The 22,057-nt window shown below is 48.4% G+C and overlaps 1 protein-coding gene across 4 annotated transcripts in view; it reads right to left on the reverse strand.

Moving 5' to 3' along the window:
* NDEL1 (nudE neurodevelopment protein 1 like 1) overlaps window positions 1-22,057 on the reverse strand; it is a 147,479-nt gene that overhangs the window by 51,948 nt on the left and 73,474 nt on the right. For all 4 annotated transcript variants that reach the window (XR_003942634.1, XM_030208115.1, XM_030208114.1 and 1 more), the window contains exons 5-7: window positions 20,129-20,265; window positions 19,265-19,438; window positions 17,106-17,197 (exon numbers count right to left, since the gene is read on the reverse strand). Coding sequence is in view for 3 of the 4 variants with exons in the window: in XM_030208115.1 (XP_030063975.1) it covers window positions 17,106-17,197; window positions 19,265-19,438; window positions 20,129-20,265 (403 nt within the window). In the remaining variant the exon portion in view is untranslated. The remainder of the gene's footprint in view (window positions 1-17,105; window positions 17,198-19,264; window positions 19,439-20,128; window positions 20,266-22,057) is intronic.

Genomic DNA, 22,057 nt, shown 5'->3' on the forward strand with positions numbered 1-22,057 from the left:
CCAACCACAAAACCAAAGCAACTCTTGCCTCTGGACCCTAGCTGCCCCCCCCCCCTTTTTTTTTTTTTACCCTAAACCTTGCTGAATAAACTTGCTTTCTGCTTCCGGTTCTGGAAGAGTAAAGGGGTACAGAGAATAAGACCCGAGGCACCCGGACTCTCTACTGGTCATGGTCTTGCAGGACCACTGCTTCCCCAAATTCCCTTGCTCAATCTGTGTAAACGTCCATCCAAACTCCAGGTCACCATGGTGCATTAAAAAAAAAAAAAATCTGACCCGGCACTGCTGATATTAAGGATGTATTATGAAAATGATAGTACCCCCAGTTCAGAAGGGAATATCAAGAGTTAAGCATTAAAAATGTAAAATCGACATAATTTTAAGACAGAGCAGGACAGATGCATTTAACCTAGTTACAGATTGCTGACACTTGCTGAATTAACAGTTTCAACAAGCTTAAGTAATGAATGTTTTGTTCAGATGCTTCTGGCGCACGAACCGCGCACGCGAAGACAACTTCCCGCCCGTCGCGTGAGCGTTCCCGTTCAGTTTAATCAAAAAGCAAATAAAACTCCACAGGGGAGGTGGGCGAGTTTGTGAGAACAATCATACTGCTGTCCTCGGAGAATACCTGCTACAGGTGTATCTTCGCTTTCTCTGAGGACAAGCAGGCTGCTTGTACTCACATGTGGGGTATCCATAGCAACCAGGCTCACTCAAAACAATGAACATTGGTCAACTGGGCCTCGCAACGGCAAGGACATATCAGAGATTGACCTGAAAACATAAACAACTGAGAGTGCAGCCTGGAACAGAACAAAAATGGGTCTAGGGGGGTGGAGTTGGATTCTAAACCCTGAACAGATTCTGCAACACCGACTGCCCAAACCAACTGTTGCGTCGGGTATCCTGCTGAAAGCAGTAGTGAGATGTGAATGTGTGGGCTGATGACCACGTTGCAGCCTTGCAAATCTCTTCAATGGAGGCTGACTTTAGTGAGTCACTGACGCAGCCATGGCTCTAACATTATGAGCCGTGACATGGGCATTAAGTGAAGGAAATGCAATCTGCTAGCCAAATGGAGATTGTGCGTTTTCCGATGGCGACTCTCCTCCTGTTGGGATCAAAAGAAACAAACTTGGCAGACTGTCTAAAGGGCTTTGTCCGCTCCACGTAAAAGGCCAATGCTCTCTTGCAGTCCAAGGTGTGCAAACTGCTTTCGCTAGGGAAGGTATGAGAATGGGGAAAGAATGCTGGCAAGACAACTGACTGGTTCAGATGGAACTCCAACACCACCTTTGGCAGGAACTTAGGGTGCATGCGGAGGACTACTCTGTTGTGATGGAACTTGATATAAGGTGCATGCAATACCAAGGCCTAAAGCTCACTGACTCTACGAGCTGAAATAACAGCCATTAAGAAAATGTCCTTCCAGGTCAAGTACTTCATAAGTACATAAGCATCGTCATGCTGGGACAGATCAAGGGTCCATCGAGCCCAGCACCCTATCACCGACAGCAGACAAAAGAACAAGCAATTTCTCCTGCCCATCCTAGAAATACTGTATTCCTTCATCCATTCAATAACATTCTATGGCTTTTTCCTCCAGGAAGCCGTCCAACCCTTTTTTGAAGTCTGCTAAGTTAACCGCCTTAACCACCTTTCCCGGCAGCGAATTGCCGAGTTTAACTACGCAGTGAGTGAAGAAAAATTTCCTCCGATTCGTTTTAAATTTACCACACTGCAGCTTCATCGCATGCCCCCTTGTCCTAGTATTTTTGGAAAGCGTAAACAGACGCTCCACATCGACCCATTCCATTCCACTCATTATCTTATAGACCTCTATCATATCTCCCCTCAGCCGCCTTTTCTCCAAGCTGAAGAGCCCCAGCCTCTTCAGCCTATCCTGATAGGGAAGCCGTCCCATCCCCTGTATCATCTGCATGGACTGTAGAGCTCCTGCCTCTGAGGTGTTCTTCACCAGCCAATCGTCGAGATAAGGAAACACATGCACTCCCAGTCTGCGTAGCGACGCTGCGACTACAGCTAGGCATTTGGTAAATACTCTGGGCGCAGACGCCAGGTTAAAAGGCAGTACACGGTACTGAAAGTGCTGTGTTCCCCAGCCGAAATCGAAGATACTTTAAGTCCAGAGAGCATAGCCAATCGTTTTCCTGAATCATGGGAAGAAGGGTGCCTAGGGAAACCATCCTGAATTCTCGGACAAGAAATTTGTTCAGGGCCCTTAGGTCTAGGATGGGACACATCCCCCCTGCTTTCTTTTGCACAAGGAAGTACCTGGAATAGAATCCTAGGCCTCCTTGCCCTGGTGGAATGAGTTCGACCACTTAGGCCTTCAGAAGGGCGGAGAGTTCCTCTGCAAGTAGCTGTTTGTGATGGGAACTGTAAGAATGAGCTCCCAGAGGACAATTTGGAGGTTTGGATTCCAGATTGAGGGTGTATCCTGACCGGACTATTTGAAGAACCCACCAGTTGGAGGTTAAGAGAGGCCATCTTTGGTGAAAAGATATCAGCCTCCCCCAAACAGCAAGTCATCCGGCACGGAAACTTTTACCGAGACTATGCTGAACTGGAGCCAGTCAAAAGCCCGTGTCTTGTTTTTGCTGGGGAGCCACAGAGGCCTTAGGCGCAAGCTGTTGACAAGAACGAGCACGCTGGGACTGAGTCTAGACAGGCTGCCGAGAAGCAGGAGTGTACCTACGCCTAGCATAGGAATAGGGAGCACTCCTCTTCCCTCCAAAAAACCTCATAGATGAGGCAGTAGTAGCAGAAGACACCCAGCGGGAGAGAGAATCCATAGCATCATTGTGCTTCTTGAGCTGGTCAACCAGATCCTCTACTTTCTCACCAAAAAGGCTATCCCCCTGGCAAGGAACATCCGCCATCCGCTGCTGGACCGAATGATCCAGGTCAGAGACACACAGCCATGAGAGTCTGCGCATCACTATACCTTGGGCAGCGATCCTGGATGCTACATCAAAAGTGTTGAATGTACCCCTGGCCAAGAATTTTTGACATGCTGCCTGACCACCTGGCGAAAAGGCTCGGCTGCTCCGGAGGGAGTGCATCAACCAAGCTAGACAATTGCCTCACCAAGTTCCGCAAGTGGATGCTCGTGAACAGCTAGTATGTTTGGATCTTGGCAGCGAACATAGCGGCCTGATACAGCTTCCTCCCAAAAGAGTCCAAGGTTCTAGATTCTCTGCCTGGGGGCGCCGAGGCATAGTCCCTTGAGCTCTTGGCTCTTTTGAGAGCGGAGTCCACCACCATGGAATTGTGAGGTAGCTGAGACCTCATCAATCCAGGTTCACCGTGTATCCAATATTGGGATTCAGCTTTTTTCGGGATCACGGGATTAGACAGAGGGAACGAGCAGTTTCACATAAGGACTTCCTTCAGTACATTATGCAAAGGAGACGTTGCAGCCTCTCTAGGCGGAGAAGGATAATCCAGGACCCTCAAGCATCTAGGCCCTGGCTTCATCCTCAACCTCCATAGGGAAGGGAATAGCCACAGCCATTTCCCGGACAAAGGAGGTAAAGTATAGACTCTCCGGTGAAGAAAGTCTCCTTTCTAGTGGAGGGGAAGATTCAGACGGAATGCCATAGGATTCGTCAGAAGAAAAGTACCTGGGATCCTCCTCTTCCTCCCACGAACGCTCATCTTCAGTATCGGACAAGACATCCTCCAGAGCAGTCCGAAACTGAGCCTGCCTCGACGCCGATGAACAATGTCTTCGATGGCAGTGCCGAGAAGTCGACGCCCGCCTGGACTCTTGTAAAGCTTCCTCCACCGACGTCAAAGGGGAGTCGACCTGGGTGGCAGCCGACGCTGATGCCACAGGCGGCACCGAGGCCGAAGACCTCATCACAGGTGAAAGGCCAGATGCTGCTGTAGCAGACAGTACGGAAGGCGCAAGCACCCCCAACACCGAAGCAGACTGGCGCAGCAACCCTTCCAGAAGCTCTGCAAGTAGGGCCCTAATGCGTTCGTCGAGAGCTGCCATCAGACAAGTCTACGGGGGTCGGTAAAGGAGCCGGTGGTAGAATCTGTTGAGGCTCTTGAGCAGGTACCGGGCTGCTAGACTGACACATCGGCACCTCCTGAATAGAGGGAAAGCGATCCTCTCGGCACCGACGCTTCTCGGGTGCCGAATCCCTCAACGCCCCGGAGCTCCCGACACCGTGTGTCGAAGGAGAACGATGACGGTGCTTCTTCACCTTTGCTCAACGCCCGTCATCGAGACTCCTCGGTACCGATGAGGAAGAAGTAGAATCCTCACGTCTCCTCTGGGCCGGGTCCGACGAAGGTCGGTCCCGGGGGGGCCTGCATAACAGGAGGCCTCGAGACAGGTGGAGACCCACTCGATGCCTCACTGCTCCCAGCACGAGTTGGTTGTTCCGCAGCCATTACCTTCGCGCCCGATGACGATGCGTCCCTCGATGTCAATGCCGCTGATCTCGGTATCAATGTCGAACGACCAGACCGAGCCCCAAAAAGCTTCTCTTGTTGGGCTTCTTGAGATGTTTGGGTCTGTTTCTTCATGCGAAGACACAGACTGCAAGCGGCTGGACTATGGTCGGGCCCAAGGCATTGGATACACCAAGCGTGGGTGTCGGTCCCCAAGATGGTCCGGTTGCACCGAGTACAACGTTTGAAGCCACTGGGTGTCTTCGATGACATGGGAGGAAAAACGGCTTCGGCGAAATTGAACGACGCGATCATGCCAAAAAAGTCAAGGGCACAAAAGGGGAAAAGGCCAGTCGCGTCAAAAAGAAGGAAAACTTAGAAAGTGCCGAAAACTAAGAAAAAAACACAGTTTTGTTTTTTTTTTTAAAGAAGAACAAATAACGATCAAAGAAAAGAAGAAATATAAAAAGAATCGTCCAAGACTCTCTTTCCTGGGCCAGCGAAGCGAACAGGAAAAAACCTATTCACTTGACCGCAGACAAGAAAAAACTAAGCGGGAACGCTCACGTGATGGGCGGGAAGTTGTCTGTGACTCTGGCAAAATTTTTTAAATTTTGCTGTAGAAAAATTTGCCATTTCCTGAGCCATTGTGGACACCGACCCCACATGTGAGAACAAGCAGCCTGCTTGTCCTCAGAGAATGATCTTTACCAAAATAGCTAGCAGCTGTCTGACCTTTGCTCTTTAGAATGCTGATAGAAGTTGAATATAATCTAGCCAGTGCATTTTTTTCAAAGTTTGTGTCCCATGATTTGTGATGTAACCAGTTAATTTATGACGTAATGCATTCTTAATAAAAGAGCAGAGGATCTGAGGGACTTTGAGAGAGTTCTGGGTGGCCTCACTCCCATTATGTGAGACCCTCCGTTTTCTCTCCCAAAGGCTTTGAACTGTATTTTTTATTGGTGGGGGTGGGGTGGGGTGAGCAGGTGTGTGGGTGTGTCCAGGTATGATCTTGTTCTGGGAGGGGTCCCAGACAATCAGCACCTAGGTTTTGTCCCACTGGGTCCAGACAGCATCTTTCTCCATCTTCCCTTCACTCCCAAATTCAGCGCCTCTCTGTAGCACCCTTCCAGGGAACCTGACTCTGACCTTCACTGGCAGCAGCTTTTCAAGACATGCTGCATTCACGGACGTCAGGGCCTTCCTGGGACTAGCAGAGGGAAAGCCCCAACACTGTCGAGAGCACTGTGTCTTGAAAAATTGCCGCTGTCAGTGAGGATCAGCGCCAACTTTCTGACAGATGGTGAACTTGGGGGTGGGGGGGAAGCAATGAGGGAGAAAGATATGCTGGACCCTGGGGTGGGCTAGGAGGACTAGAGACAGATGGAGATGTGCTGGCCCTGCCAGGAACACAAGGAGTGAGAGAGAATTGGGGTTTGGAACAGAGATTCTGGACACCACAGATGGAGAGGAAATATGCCAGACGATGAAGAGAGTCAGGGGAGAGAGACAGGGAGATATGCTGGACCTGAGGTGTGAGACGAAAGGAAGAGAGAGGAGGGACAGGGCACAGACCAGAGATGGTGGGTGAACAGAGACTGGGGCTCAGGGCAGTAGCGGAAAAAGGGTGGGATAAGTACACCAAGGGGAAAGGATAGGGACACCAGAGGTAATGGTGAATATAAGGGGAGGAAAGGGACACTAAAAGAGCAAATGCTGAATAATGAGGGGAAGATATGAACACGGACAACAAAAAGAGATACTGAAGAGGCCAAACAGGGCACAGAGAGAAGACGGATGGCACACATGGAAAGAAGAAATGTCAAACAAACAGGAGACCCTGGAAAGGCAGGAAAAACAGAGAAAAGCAGAAGAGAGACCAAATCTAATGGAAAAATAAAATGTTCAGACTACAAAGGTAAAAAAAATATTTTATCAATTGGACTATGTTAGCTTTGAGATGTATGCATATCTTTCATTTCCATTTCTCTAGTATTACTGGGGGGGGGGGGTCGAGGAAGTGCAAACTGGGTGTCTGTGCTACTGGAGGGAGAGGGAGGGGAAGCAAAAACTGGTGCCAGTGTGCAGGAGCTGGGGAGGTATGTGCAGGTGGAGAAAAAAAACTGGAGAGCAGTACTGAGAATTCAATTTTGGGGAGGGGGGGGTGGGGTAGGAAGAATGTATACCACAGGAGGGTAACACGGGGTGGTGACTGACAAATCTACGGGCGTGTGTGTACTAGGGGGAAGCAGAGAAAGCCATGGATGCATGTGTGTGCTGGCTCATTACAAGTCTGGCTCCTAGAGCCTAAGAAACTTTGTCAAGCTCTGCCTTAGACCAATCCCTGAGAGCTCCTCCCACCAAGGGCTCAACCACAGGACTATAGACCTGCTCCATGCAGTCAGGCCTAATAAAAAAAAAAAAAAACTTCATTCTGCAGCATCAGTACATCTGCTAGAGGCAAAGAATACTGGTAAGTTCTAGAGCTGGTGATGATACCACTGAAAAGTAAGTGTGTTCTATGCCTCCATCTGCTAGTTTGGTGGGCACAATCCATTCATCTTGATTGGTCAAGTAAAATTTTTATTAAATAGATATATAAAGGAGAAATTCTTACTTGCTAATTTGCTCCTTTAGCCCCTCCAGACCGGTCCAGAATGTGACTGATGGGTTGTGCACACCTACCAGCAGGTGGAGACTGAGAACTCTGACTGTAGAGAGAGCCAATAAGAGCCCCTGCCAGCTAGAGACAGATCCAGTATTATTGTAACAAAGCAGAAGAAGAATAGTGAAGAGCTACATTCTGTGCATCCGTGAACCTGAGCATCGTGAACCTGAGCAGCCACCGGCACTATACTAACAAAGAGCATGTGCCTCTTGCTTAATGTGCCTTCTGAAAAGAAAAATATACATAATGTACATTTTTTTTTCTTTACAAGAACAATGCAACTGCAAACGTACAACGCAGTTCAAAATGAAAACCATAACTTCCACATGGTGAATAATCAGAAAGAATAATCAGAGGGAAGGAACTGGGCCGGTCCACAGAGATTAAAGGAAAGCAAATTAGCCGTTAAGAACTAATTTCTCCTTCCTTAGCATCCCTCCAGTCCGGCCCAGAATGTAACTGATGGGAAGTAAAGCAGTACCTTCACGGGAGGGACCCCAGTAAACTGTCCATGAGAACATTAGCACGAAAAACTGCATCCTGACGACTCTGCACATCCAATCTATAATGCTTCAAGAAGGAATGCAAGACCACCAAGTCACTGCCTTACAGATTTCCAAAGGGGGCACCAGGAAGCAGAGTGCATTTTCACCCCTTTGGGTATTCTTTTTCCGGACAGAAGGTAAGCAGAAGCTATCATTTCTTTAAGCCACCTAGAAATGGTGGGTTTAGAAGCCATGAACCCCTTACGAGATCCTGCAGTCAGCAGAAACAGATGATCCATCAGACGAAATTCCTCTATAGTCTTCAAATAGTGCTTCAGGATCCTCCTGACATCGAGACACTTCAAGCGAAGTTGATCCTCCGACCTGAAGGGAAAATTAGGTTCTTACCTTGGTAATTTTCTTTCCTTTAGTCACAGCAGATGAATGGGTTGTGTCCACCTACCAGCAGGGGGAGATAGAGAACACTGAAAACCATAGTGCCTCTAGGATGGCTAGCTCCATCTGCCTCTCAGTATTTTGAAGCTTCCAAAGCAGTGTTAAACCGCAAAGTAACATAACATGAACTTTCTTCACAGCGAATGAACGCCCCAGAACAGGAGCAATAACACAAAGGAGGGACGAACTCAACCTCCTGTAGTAGAACAGAAAACCTGAAGACTGTTTTCCAACTTCTACCAATGAGGGAACATGCCTGCAGGAAAAACTGAACACAAAACAGAGTCAATCAGGGAGGGATCATGGATTCATCTGCTGTGACTAAAGGAAAGAAAATTACCAAGGTAAGAACCTAATTTTCCCTTCCTTGTCATCAGCAGCAGATGAATCCATTACGAATGGGATGTATCAAAGCAATCCCTAGATAGGGCGAGAACAAGCCACACCACGCGCAAGCACTTGTGCTCCAAAAAGCACGTCCCTCCTGGCAGCCACATCCAGCCTGTAATGACAGGCAAAAGAGAGCTTAGAAGCCCAAGTAGCTGCACTACATATCTCTTGAAGAGAGAGTGCTCCCGTCTCAGCCCAAGAGGAGGAAATCACTCTTGTGGAATGTGCCTTAAAGGCGTCAGGCGGAGACCGGCCAGATAGCAGATATGCAGAAAAAATGGCTTCCTTAAGCCAACGGGCTATAGTGGCTTTAGACGCTGGAGACCCTCTACGAGGACCTGACAACAATACAAAAAGGTGATCAGAGGTCCTGTAAGCATTTGACATCTGCAGATACTGCAACAGAGTCCTGCGCACATCCAGAAGGTGCAACTGCCCAAAAGATTCCGGAAACTCCTCCTCAGTAAAGGAGGGCAGAAAAATAGGCTGGTTTAGGTGAAACGCTGAAACCACCTTAGGCAGGAAGGAAGGCACGTACCATAACTCCGGACTCTGAGAATTGCAGAAATGGGTCTCGACAGGACAGTGCCTGGAGCTCAGACACCCGTCTCGCCGATGTAATGGCCACCAAAAAGACTGTCTTTAGAGTCACATCCTTCTCCAAAGCTCGCCTCAGCGGCTCGAAGGGCGAACGCTGCAGAGCCTTTAATACTAGCCCCAGGTTTCAAGCCGGACAAGGGGCCCGCTCGGGAGGCCGGAGCCGAAGCACACCTCTAAGAAACCGTGCAATGTTCGGATGCGCAGCCAGGGAGAGACCAGCGACCTTCCCCCGAAAACATGCCAGGGCTGCCACTTGAACACGCAGGGAATTATAGACCAAGCCTTTTTGTATACCATCCTGCAAAAAGTCAAGTATCGGCGAGACAGAAGCCCGCATGGGTTTGATCGCTTTAAAAACACACCAAGCCTCAAACTGGCGCCAGATCCGAGCATAGGCAACGGAAGTGGAACGCTTGCGGGCCTGCAAGAGAGTGGAGATGACCTTGTTAGAATAGCCCTTGTCTCTCAATTGCGCCCTCTCAATAGCCATGCCGTAAGACCAAAGCGGCATGGATCCTCCATGGTCACCAGACCCTGCGTCAACAGGTTTGGTACCAGAGGCAAAGGAAGGGGAGCCTCCACCAGCATCCGCCAAAGGTCCGCATACCATGGCTGCCTGGGCCAATCCGGGGCAATCAGGATCACCACTCCTTGATGCAGCCGAATTCGCAGGAGTTGCTGCCCTATTAAGGGCCAAGGAGGGAACACATACAGGAGGCCCGGAGGCCAGGGTTGAGCCAAGACATCCAACCCCGCCAAGCGAGGATCTCTCCGTCTGCTGAAAAAGGATGGGACTTTGGCATTTGTGCTTGAGGCCATAAGATCCGCTACGGGCGTTCCCCATTTGGCACAGATCTGAAGAAACACTTCGTCTGCCAGTTCCCACTCCGCAGGGTCGATTTGATACCTGCTTAGAAAGTCGGCTTGCATGTTGCTCTGACCTGCTATGTGAGCTACTGACAGAAGCTGCAGATATAGCTCAGCCCAGTGGCATATCTGAGCGACCTCTGCGGCCAGTGTTTGACACTGAGTGCCGCCTTGTCGATTTATGTAGGCCACTGCTGTCGTGTTGTCCGACAGAACTCTGACAGCCAGTCCCTCCAGAGTCATGTGAAAGGCCAGAAGAGCCTGGAATATCACTCTCACTTCCAAGCGACTGATGGACCACCCCGTTTCCCCGGGTGTCCACAGACCCTGGGCATAGCTTCCCTGGCAATGTGCTCCCCAGCCCTTCAGGCTGGCATCCGTTACCACCAGGCACCAATCGGGAAGCGCTAGCGGCATTCCTCGCCACAGCATGCTGTCTGAGAGCCACCACTCCATACTGAGTTGGGCCACAGGGAGCCACGCGAGTCTGCGTTGATAATCCTGGGACATAGGAGACCATCGTTGAAGCAGGGCAATCTGCAGAGGTCTCATGTGCGCTCTCGCCCATGGCACCACTTCCAAGGTGGCCGTCATCGACCCCAACAGCTGGACTAAGTCCCAAGCTCGCGGGCAAGGCATCCTCAGGAGCAGACGGACCTGATTCTGAAACTTGCACCGCCTTTGGTCAGGTAGAAAGACAAACCCGAGGCCATGTCGAACCAGGCCCCCAAATATTCTAAACATTGAGAGGGGGTCAGGTGACTTTTGGGTATATTGACGACCCAGCCCAGAGATTGCAGTACTGAGACCACTCTCTTCTGCAGAGTCCGCTCTGATGAGCCAGTCGCTGAGGTACCCTCTCGACTGAGAAAAGCAGCTACTACCACCATTACCTTGGAAAAGGTTCGGGAAGCTGTGGCGAGGCCAAAAGGCAAGGCCCAAAATTGGAAATGATTTCCCAACACCGCAAACCGGAGGAACTGTTGGTGCAGGGGCCATATAGGAATGTGCAAGTAAGCTTCTTTTAGGTCCCGAGACGTGAGGAATTCTCATGGCTGTACCGCCACAATGACAGAGTGCAGGGTTTCCATGTGAAAATGCCGCATTCTTAGTGACTCGTTGACTTTCTTTAAGTCGAGAATGGGCCGAAAAGACCCACCTTTTCGCGACACCACAAAATAAATGGAGTAACAACCGCAGCCGTGTTCAGCGGGAGGCACAGGGATCACCGCGCCAAGGTGCAACAAGACTTGTAAGGTCTCCTCTACTGCCGCCCATTTGACGGCAGTACCGCATCGGGACTCCACAAACACGTCTCTCACTGGGGCACCGAATTCCAATCGGTAACCTTCTCTGATCAGGTCCAGGACCCACTGATCTGAGGTAATCTTGGTCCACTCCTCGAGAAAGAGGGAAAGGTGTCTTCCTACAGCTGTAAAGGAGGAGTGGACCGGTGTCCCATCATTGTGGAGGGTCGCCCTGAACTCCTGGCCTTGAGCCTGCCGCTGCGGAGCGTTTGTCCGAGCGAAAGGAGTTCCTCTGCTGAAAGCAGGCACGTTGAGTAAACCCAGCAGAGCGCCCAGGGCGATACCTTCTAGCTTCACGGAAGCGAGGTCTGGAGGAAGAGGGAACTACTTGACCCTTGGAAGAAGGCCGCGGCCTATCCTCAGGTAACCGCTGGGGTTTAGCATCCTCCAGGTCTTTAACTATCTTCTCCAACTCCTATCCAAATAACAGAAGGCCCCGAAAGGGCAACTTCACCAGCCTTTGCTTAGAGGCCATGTCAGCCGCCCAATGCTGTAGCCATAGAAGGTGGCGGGCGGACACCACCACAGACATCTGTTTAACCGAAGCTCTGACCAGATCATAGAGGGCATCAGCTAAAAATGACAAGGCCAACTCCATGCACGGTGCAACCTCAGCGAGGGACTCCGCACCATCCACGGGCTGTTCCACTGCCTGTTGTAACCAAGAGAGGCAGGCTCGAGCAGCATAAGAACTGCAAACAGACGCCCTTAAGGCTAGACCTGAAATCTCAAAGGACCGTTTTAGCGCTGATTCCAGCCGCCAGTCCTGAATGTCCTTCAGGGCGACCCCTCCCTCTACTGGGAGGGTGGTCTTTTTTGGTCACTGCCGTGACTAAGGCATCCATTTTAGGCATCCCAAAACGGGCCAAGTGCTCCTCACTCAGAGGGTAAAGATGCCCCATTGCCCTGGCCACTTTCAAGGGCCCCTTGGGGTCAGCCCATTGAGCAGAAATAAGCTCTTGGATGGAGTCATGCAAAGGAAAGGCACGAGCAGGCTTCTTAGTACTCGTCATCCTCGGACTGGCTCTTCAGACCACGAAGGCCTGCCAGATCCCTGAGAGTCCCCACAGCCCGACCACGGGGGGGGGGGGGGGGGGGGGGGGAGAGGAGGGAGCGCCACTCTCCAACGGGTATTTTACCCATTTATGCTTAGCGTGCATCCAACACTCAGGGGCATCCACATCTGGCATCAGCCCCGGGCCATCATCAGTTGGAGGGGAACCAGGTAGCAACGCAGTGTCAGACACCTGCGTCAGAGCTCTTTTCAGCATGAAGACCTTATGTAAAATAAGCACAAACTCGGGGGAGAAAAACTCACCCTGACCTCCCGTCTCCGAATTAGGAGTCACAGGGAACGGAGCTCCTCTGGTAGCCTCAGCCCGAGGCGCCCTCTGCTCTCAGACTCCTCTGCAACCGCGGGGGCTCGAGTCATGCGGCGCTTCCAAGATGGTGCCTGCTGCCAGCTCCATCAAGCGGGAAGAATCATCGCTTGCCATACTCGTACTGGCTCTACCGTCTAAACAGCACATTTTACAGAGCCCCACTGCTGATCTGCGCTTGCCACAATGGGAACAGCGCTTAACTCCCTCAGCAGTCATCGCCGAAAAACGGCGGAATAAAATTCAAAATGGCGGCTTCGCGCCAAAATCACCCCGATCGGAACGCCGTCCATGGGCCCTCCCCAGAGGAGCTGAGTACCGCTCTTACCTCAAAGGACCGAGCACGAGCTCCGGTCATGCTGCACAGTCAGGAAAAGCCTCAAATAGCAGCGCTGAAAAGAGCGTTTTTGTTTTTTTTTAACGCTGTGAGGAAAGTTGGAGGCAAACAGCTACAGAGGCACTCCGGAAGCAGAAGAGGGTGAGAAAGGCAGGGAAAGGGCGAACCTATATGCCTGCATCCACACAGGGGGAAGGGGAAGGCAGGGAAAGGGCGAACCTATGTGCCTTTAAAGTGGGCTCCACTTAGCCACAACACCCCTGCTACAAATGGCAAAAGCACAGGAGCCACCCCAGGCAGAATCTTCAAGGAGCTGAACAAGCTGCGTCCAACCCTGCTGGGAGATAGAGAAATACTGAGAGGCAGATGGAGCTAGCTGTCCTAGAGGCACTATGGTTTTCAGTGTTCTCTATCTCCCCCTGCTGGTAGGTGCACACAACCCATTAGTAATGGATTCATCTGCTGCTGATGACAAGGAAGAACCTAGCACAGGCAAAACCACCAACTGGGACAAATGAAACCTAGACAAAACCTTAGGGAGAAAGGAAGGGACGGGGGCACACCATCACCTGGTCTTTAGCAAATTCCAAAAAAGAGACTGACAAGAAAGAGCCTGCAACTCCGACATCCTCCAAGCTGAGGCAATGGTCACCAAAAATATCACCTGGAGCGTCAAATCCTTCAAAGTACAGCACACCAAAGGCTCAAAGGGTGACTTCATGAGAACCAAATTACGATCCCATAGCAGAAAGATAGTTTGAGAGGAAGAAAGTATGAGACCCGCCCCATGTAAAAACAGAGAAATATCCAGATGGCTAGACAGGGCTTTCCCCTGAATGCGCCCTCAAAAATAGGACAAGATTGCAATTTGAACTTTAAGCGAAGCCAGCGCAAGGCCTTTTTCAAAACCTCATTGTAAAGACTTGAAGATCTGCACCATCGAAGAGCGAAAGGGAGATATTTTCAGATCAGCACACCACGCCTCAAAAACTCTCTAAATGAAGATATAATTAAGAGAAGTAGATTGACGACATGACCGAAGCACTGTGGCAACCACGCTCACTGAGTAACCTCTCTTTGTCAACTATGCCCGCTCAAAATCCAAGCCATAAGACAAAATCGACCCGGATATGGATGAGCACCAGACCCTGGACCAGGAAACCAAGAGCCTCTGGAAACTTTAGAGGAGAACTGACGAGAAAGCACAGGAGATCGACGTACCAAGGCCTGTGGGGCCAATCCGGCATCACCAAGATCACTCAGCCCCTGTGCATCTCAATCTTCTGAATTAGATGCCCTATTAAGAGGCCACGGGGGAAATACATAGAGAAGCCATGCCGGCCAAGGCTGAAGAAGTGCATCCACTCCCTGTGCTTTCAGATCTTTTCGGCAACTGAATTATAGCGGCACCTTTGCATTGAAAGCGGAGGCAAAGAGATCTATGATCGGAAGCTCCCAGCGATCTATGACTGCCTGAAATACTATCTTGCTTAAAGCCTACTCCCCAGGATCCAGTGTGTTGTGACTGAAAAAGTCTGCCTGAATATTCTCTGTACCCGCTATGTGGGCCACTGAAAGAGCGACCAGATGTAATTCCACTCAACTCATGAGCTGGGCTGTTTCCTGCTCCAACTGGCGACTCCTCATTCCCCCTTGCAAATTGACATAGGTCTCCGCTGTGCCATTGTCAGACATGATGTGAACTGATTTGCCTGTCAACAGAGGATGTAATGCTTGTAGCTACAGCCGAATCGCTCTGGTTTCCAAGAGATTAATCGAACAGGACGTCTCCGGCCGAGACCAAAGATCCTGTGCATACTGCCCCTGACTGTATGCTCCCCAGCCCTTGAGGCTGATATCTGTCGTGAGTACTATCCATTGCCGCAGATCCAGAGGCATCTCCTTGGAATAGGCCGGTCACCCAAAGTCACCAGCAGACTGCCACACTCCTGCGCTGGCAGTGGCAATTTTCAATGCAGGGAATCCCTCCGCGGTGACCAAGAGAAGGGAGTTAAGAAGAGATCTCATGTGTGCTCTGGCCAAAGTTGTCAATACCATGGAGCCCAACACTTGAAGACAGTCCCTTACACACGGCACTGATATCTGCAGAAGCTGTCGAATTTGCAACACCTGAATCTTTAACCTCTCTCCCCAAGGTCACTGAGACCAAAAGAGCTGGGCTTGCCTCTAGCAAAAGTTCTAATGTAGTACAATATTTACAGCAACCACTCGCTCCCAGACCCCGCCGCTGACACACTGTACAGCGGCAGAGTTTCTCTGCCATGATGCTGAGAAGCACCGGAACATCTTTGTTTTTTTCAAGCGAGAACACCTGCGACGCCAGAGCCAGCAATGCAACAAAGGGAGGAAAGGGAGCTGCCTTGCTTGCTTGCACCTCAACTAATAAGCTGCTCAGGGTTTTTTTGTTTATTTTTTAAGCTGCTGCCTCTCCCTGCCTTAAACAGCTCTTCCCTCAAACAGACTGAGGAAATTACAATAATAAGCAGTGCATCTCACTTGGGGGAGGGACCCGGCCATCCGAGTGTGACACCCTCAAGGCTGGCAGAGACCCCATGGGCCTCACCCTCCACAATCAGGCAAAGACAGCAGATGAACAGAATACGAAGAAAATACACCTAAGAGGAATAAAACTCTGCTATCCTTAAAGTATCAGCTGTTTTAACAGAAAAAGAGAACAAGAAAGCATAAAATAAGGAGAACTGAAGGGCTCACACCTTCCACCTGCTGGAGACTGAGAATACTGGATCTGTCTCTAGCTGGCAGGGGCTCTTGTTGGCTCTCTCTAGAGTCAGTCTCCACCTGCTGCAAAACATGTACAACCCATCTGTCACATTCTGGGCCAGTCTGGAGAGACGCTAAGGAATATAAATGCATTTTCTGCATTTACCTTGGTTCTGAGGAACTATTTGCGTGAAAAGGGAAGGATACATAGGTTGGACTGGAAGAGCTGTGAATGTAAGCAAAGTTTTCCACAGCCCAAGTCAAAAAGACCCACCCGGGGGGGGGGGGGGCGGGGGGGCTCTCATCTGTGTGGGCTTCAAAGGGAAATAGGCTGTGTAACCTCCGAGTGAAGGGGGCTTGAAAGAAGCACTGGGGCAGGGGGTAGAAAAAAAAGGCACTCAGCTACTGTGTTTGACTTGGGATGGTGGGGCTTGGTTTCCTTGCAGCTTAGCATGGGCAACATATCAAGAAGTAATTAAGGGAAGGGAATGTTTGAATTCTGAGATGTGCTGTCACCATCGTTAGGCACTTTGTGAAGAACTGAGACACCATAGACAGGCTAATGCACTGTATTCAGGGCATAACAGGACATTTCTGCGCTCTGGATGAATTGTTATATGTGTGTACGCATCTTTCAGATCCGGTAAGGATGGTCAATCCCTATTTAAGAAGGGAAGAATATTTGGTAGAAAATGCATTTTGAATTTCTCTTTCAAGAAAGTTTAAATCTCTGAAATCTAGAATCAACTGTAGCACCCCCTGATTTTCTTGATATGAGAAAGTACCAGGTATAAACTTAAGATGGACCTCTTCTATTACTCTGATACTAAGAAGGGTTTATCCTTTCTGTTACCAACCATGTGTGAGCTAATGGTAGGGGCCAGAGCCACTGCCAGGCATCCTAGGGGAACCTTCAGCCTTACGCTCCCCCTTCCCCCCCCCCCCCAAAATTAACTTTCAGGTGACAAGCCTGCAGCACCCCCACCCACCAGCAGCAGCAACACAATACCCAGTGGTAAGGTTTAGTGCCCACGACGACCGCAGTGCTCTGACACAGCCCATGTTGCATGGGCTCCACTTAAAAGACATGAAGGGTGAAAAAATGCCCAAACAGTTGCAAATGAAAGCTCAAGGCACTAAATCCCAGCCCTGGTTCAGAGGACCAGATTTACATTTCATGTACCTCTAGGCACAGCATTTTCAATACCTTCCATCCAACTGAGGGACCCTCCAAAAAATGTGGGGCCTAAGGAACATCCTGCTTCCTTGTGTGCAAGAGGCTAAGGGTTAACTTGGTGTGAAAGCCACACTCTTTATAAAAAAAAGGGCCTAAAATTAATAAGGGATTATAATGTGCTAGTCTAGCAATGAAAAACAAATATAAGTATGATATAGTTACTATAACACAAATAAATTACATTAAGAGTTGGCAATACTTACACCTACTTTCCGCAAAAGGTCCCCTACAATGTTTAGTGCAGATATCCTTGCAGAAGGTGTTAGTGGTGTGGTACCAAAACCATTCGGTATACCTGAAGGGAAAAAAAAAACCTGAAAGCTCTTTCAAATGTTAATGAAAACACCGCCACAAGCTTAGCTAATCATATTAAACAGAACACTTTCTATTGCACCAAACTTCAGCTTTGTTTCAATCAGTGCTTTTTTTGTAGGGAAAAAAAGGTACCGGTACTCATTATGGGCGGAATCACCATCTATGGCTCCGCCCCTATGGTGGCCACACCCACACTAGCCACTAGCATATAAAGAAGTATAATTGAAAATACTATACCAGAATAGGAGCAAAAAACTTTTTTTCATTATAAGTAACTTCTACAAGCTGTTATAGCTCTAGTATACCCAGTGCAAAATAGACAGAAGATATAAATTCTCAAATTGGACATATTCCAAACACTAAAATTAAAATAAAATTATTTTTTCTACCTTTGTTATCTGGTGACTTTGTTTCTGATCATGTTGGTCCTAGTCTCTGATTCTGCTGCTCTCTATCTGTTCACTTAACTCCGTTTCTAGGGCTTCCTTTCCATTTATTTCTTTACTTTCCTCCTTTCTTCGTCATTTCTTGCCCTACATCTATAGGTAAAAGCTGGGTCCTCTGCGGACTTGACTGGAGGAGGTATAGAGTGGATCTAGCTTTTGCCTATTTTATTCATCCATGTGCAGTTTTTCTCCTCTTTCCCTTTCCCTCATCTTGTCAGTATGCATCTCCTTCCTCTTTTCATCCACATCCAGCATTTTTCCTCTCCCCCTCCATCCATGTCCAGCATTTCTCTTCTCTCCTCCCCTATAATCCATGTTCATCTCACTTCCTCTCTCGCCCCTCCATCCATGTCCAGAATTTCTCCTCGCCCCTAAAGCCATGTGCATTTCCTCCTCTGTCAACCCTCCCCTCCATCCATGTCCAGCATTTCTCTTCTCCCCTTCCACTCCATCCATGTGCATCTACTTCCTCTGTCTTCCCTCCCCTCCATCCATGTCCAGTATTTCTCCTCTCTCCCTTCCCCTCCAACCATGTGCATCTCCTTCCTCTGTCTTTCCTTCCCTCCAACATTTCTCCTCTCTTCCCTGCCATCCATTCCATCCATGCACAGCATTTTTCCTCTCTCCCCTCCCTCCATGTGCATCTCCTTCCTGTCTTCCCTCCAACTCCAACCATGGCCAAAATTTCTCCTCTCCCCTCCATCCATGTGCATCTCCTTCTTGTCTTCCCTCTCCTCCATCCATGTCCAGCATTTCTCCTGCCCTTCCCTCCATCCATCCATGTCCAGATTCTCCTCTGCCCTCCCCTCCCATTTGTGTCCAGCGATTCTTCTTTGCCCCTATCCTCCCCTCCCAACCATTTCCAGCGATTCTCCAGTCTCCCCATCCATGTCCAGCGATTCTTCTCTGCCCTCCCCTCCATGTCCAGTGATTCTCCTTTGCCCCCTTACCTTCCCCCCCATGTCCAGTAACTCGCCCCAGCCTCCACCTGCCCCCCTTTTAAGCCCCCATCGAGTTCCAGTACCCCAGCCCCGACCTTAGCTCCCCAACAGCCCTGCTTTCTGTTCGCGCCACCCCACGACACGTTTAAATCTTTTATTTATTTTTACCTGAAGTCACAGCGCCGGTGCTACAGAAAGCACCGGGCTTGCCTCTTCCAGCCTTCCCTACGTTCCCTCTCAGTGTCCCGCCCTTGCGGAAACAGGAAACTACGTCAGAGGAAGGCGGGACACAGAGGGAACGAAGGGAAGGCTGGAGAAGGCGAGCCTGGTGCTTTCACTAATGCCACCGCCGGCGCTTCGACTTCAGGTAAAAAAAAAAAAAAAAATTTTAACGCGTCGTGGGGTGACAGGAACAGAAAGCAGGGCTGGAGAGCTAAGGTCGGGCAGGTGAGCTAGCCCTAGGGAAAAAAAAGGTACTGGTACGCCGTACCAGTGCGTACCGGCACAAAAAAAGCACTGGTTTTAATAAAACAAGATTCAACTGGAAAGAAGTTAAGATGACTGTGTAGCTATAAAGCACGCAATATGCTGTTTGACTATAACAGCAAACAGCTTTATGATAAGTAATGTACTTAAAACTGGGACTACTGAATCACAAACCTTTGGGTGAACAAAAACCATTGTCTGCTATTTTTCCAACTGGTGTGGCTGGTAAAGAGAGAGAGGCCTGGACTGCAGAATCCATCTTCTCACAATCTAGAGTTGGAGAACTAGGAGCAGACTTTCTTATTCCATCAGTTTGTCTTTCACGAACTGCAAGCTCTTGCCTTAAATCTGTACAGTACAAAGTACATCTGTGTTTGTCATATTCAGACACTGGGAATATGCACACAAATGGCAATCTCCATAGAAGATAAGCATTGCATGTTCAGGCAACACATGTACACACAAGAAAGGGATTTTTATTTTTTTAGATCAATGATGGAGCCCACATCATTGATGAACCATTAGTGGACAGTACAGCTTCTTGTGTGCATATATATATATATATATATATATATATATATATATATATATATATATATATATATATATGTGGCTGAACACAACTTCTCAATCCTGTATCACTTGTAGGGATTATAGATGTGTTACAGAAATGCATATATTCTCAAATTTTAGCAATAAATCCATCTATGGCTGTTTACAAAACAACAAAAAACGACTGTACAAAAGCAGCTAGAGTATCGAACAACAATACGGCAACTGCTATAAAGCAGACAACTACAGGAAGAAAAAGAAACAAAATGTATTTAAAGAACTATACTATGTTGGCAAATCTTTTAAAACGTGGTTTCCTATTATGTCTCTCATATTTCAAGAAAAATCCTAATTATCTTAATATATGCACACAAATCTTCAATAATCCATCACAATAATCTAAAAGGAAATTCTTACAAAGACTGCATATGAATATTTTAACATGAAATATGCAAATAGCAAAAATGATTATTCTTCAAATCATACCTCTTGCTTCATCCTTTAATCTCTGTACAGAAACTAACAAAGATTCTTTTTCATCAAGCTCACTTTCTAGAAATGCATTTCTCTCAATGGCCTGATTCAGCCTTTGCTCAAAGTCTTCCAATGAAACTATTGTTGCCCTAGAAACAAAATTTAAAAAATTAAAGAAAAAGTGAGCTGCTGCTTCACTCACACTAAGTGGGAAGAAAATTATAAAGTACTTAATAAAAATAAAAAGTTCAACAGTGTAATAGTAGAGAGAATTTTACAATACAATAAAAACATATCTGGTCAATATTCAGCTGGTAGTGGTCAGTGCTTTTTCCTTAAAGCAGACCATCGCAGGCAAAATTAGGTTCCAATATTCAATGCCAGGCCATGTCCAGACACTGGAATTAAATATCTGGCTCTGACCAGACTCTGTAGGCTACCAACTCTTATGAATGTCCTGGCCGATATTCAGTCAGGAACTATATAAGGTTATCTGGGCAGCTGTTTATTAGATTCTTCATATACCCACTACTGCAATCCTGTGGTACAACCAAAGCAGTTTACATAGAAACAGAGAAAAATGAAGGCAGATAAAGACCAGATGGCCTACCCAGTCTGCCCACCCTATGCAATATACTCTCTCTTTCACTCCCTTGTTCCAAGCTTTCTTGAATTCAGATACAGTTTTCCTTTCCACCTCCTCCACCGGGAGGCCACTCCATGGATTTACCACCTTTTCCAAGAAGTGGAATTTCATTGTTACTTCTGAATCTATCCACTTTCACCTTCACCCTATGCTCCCTCATTTCAAAGCTTCTTTTCAATTGAAAGACTCGCCTCCTGAGCATTTATGCCACGTAGATATTTAAACGTCTCTATCATATTCCTCTTGTAACCTAACCTAGTCTGCCCCTTTATCCCAACTATGTATTTCTCCTATCCGGAACTGGTAATCACCACTTACGGAATTATGTAAGTCACATTGAGCCTGCAAATAGGTGGGAAAATGTGGGATACAAATGTTATAAATAAATAAATAAATAAATAAATAAATAAATAAATATCTCCCCTTTCCTGCCTTTTTTCCAAAGAATACATATTTTTACTATATAAAACATGGCTGTATTCTCTTATAGTAGTCAAAACCTTTAGTATTATTACTCACATGACTAATTCATTTACATTACAATTTTTATAAAATTTGTAAGGTAAATGAATTAGTCAAAAGAATACATATTGAGATCTTTAATGCACTTTATGACAAAGACTACTGACTATTTTAGTAGCTGTCCTCTGGACCGACTCCATCTTGTTTATATTTTTTGGAAGGTGCACACTCCAGAATTGTACACAATATTCTAAGGCCCTCATGATCAAAAGCAAACTCCGGCGCTAGAGGCTGTTAACGCCATACTAGCGCCGGAGTTTGCTGCCGACCCATGATCAGAGCCCTCGAGCGCCTGAAACAACGCACTCGAGGGCTCTTAGCGCAAGTAGCATGCAAATGCATGCTAATCAGCGCTTAACGCACTCATCCCCAATGATCAGCGGCCAGCGCGCCAAAGATTGGGTCGCTGGCCGCAGCAAAATGAACGCCAGCTCTGAGCTGGCGTTAGACTTTGCGGATCATTGGGGAGGAATGGTGAGCCCTGTCCAGCATGCAGTTGCATGCTGGCAGGCCCCCGTTCCCCCCCCAAAGCAAACACAAACAGGGGACTGGAGGTCCGGTGGACCTCCGGTCCCTCCGACCACCTCCATGCCCAGGGAGGGCTGGAGATCCGGTGGGTCTCCAGCCCACCCCCGAACCCCCATAAATCGTGGTGGCCGCCTCCGGCCAAACGCCATGCCACCCTCCCACTCAGCAACGGGGGGTGGGGGGGGGTGGCTGGAGGTTCGGTGTGTCTCCAGCCCCCAAACCCCCAGAAATCGTTGTGGCCACCA

Source organism: Microcaecilia unicolor, chromosome 6, assembly GCF_901765095.1.
Source record: "Microcaecilia unicolor chromosome 6, aMicUni1.1, whole genome shotgun sequence".
Lineage (NCBI taxonomy): Eukaryota > Metazoa > Chordata > Amphibia > Gymnophiona > Siphonopidae > Microcaecilia > Microcaecilia unicolor.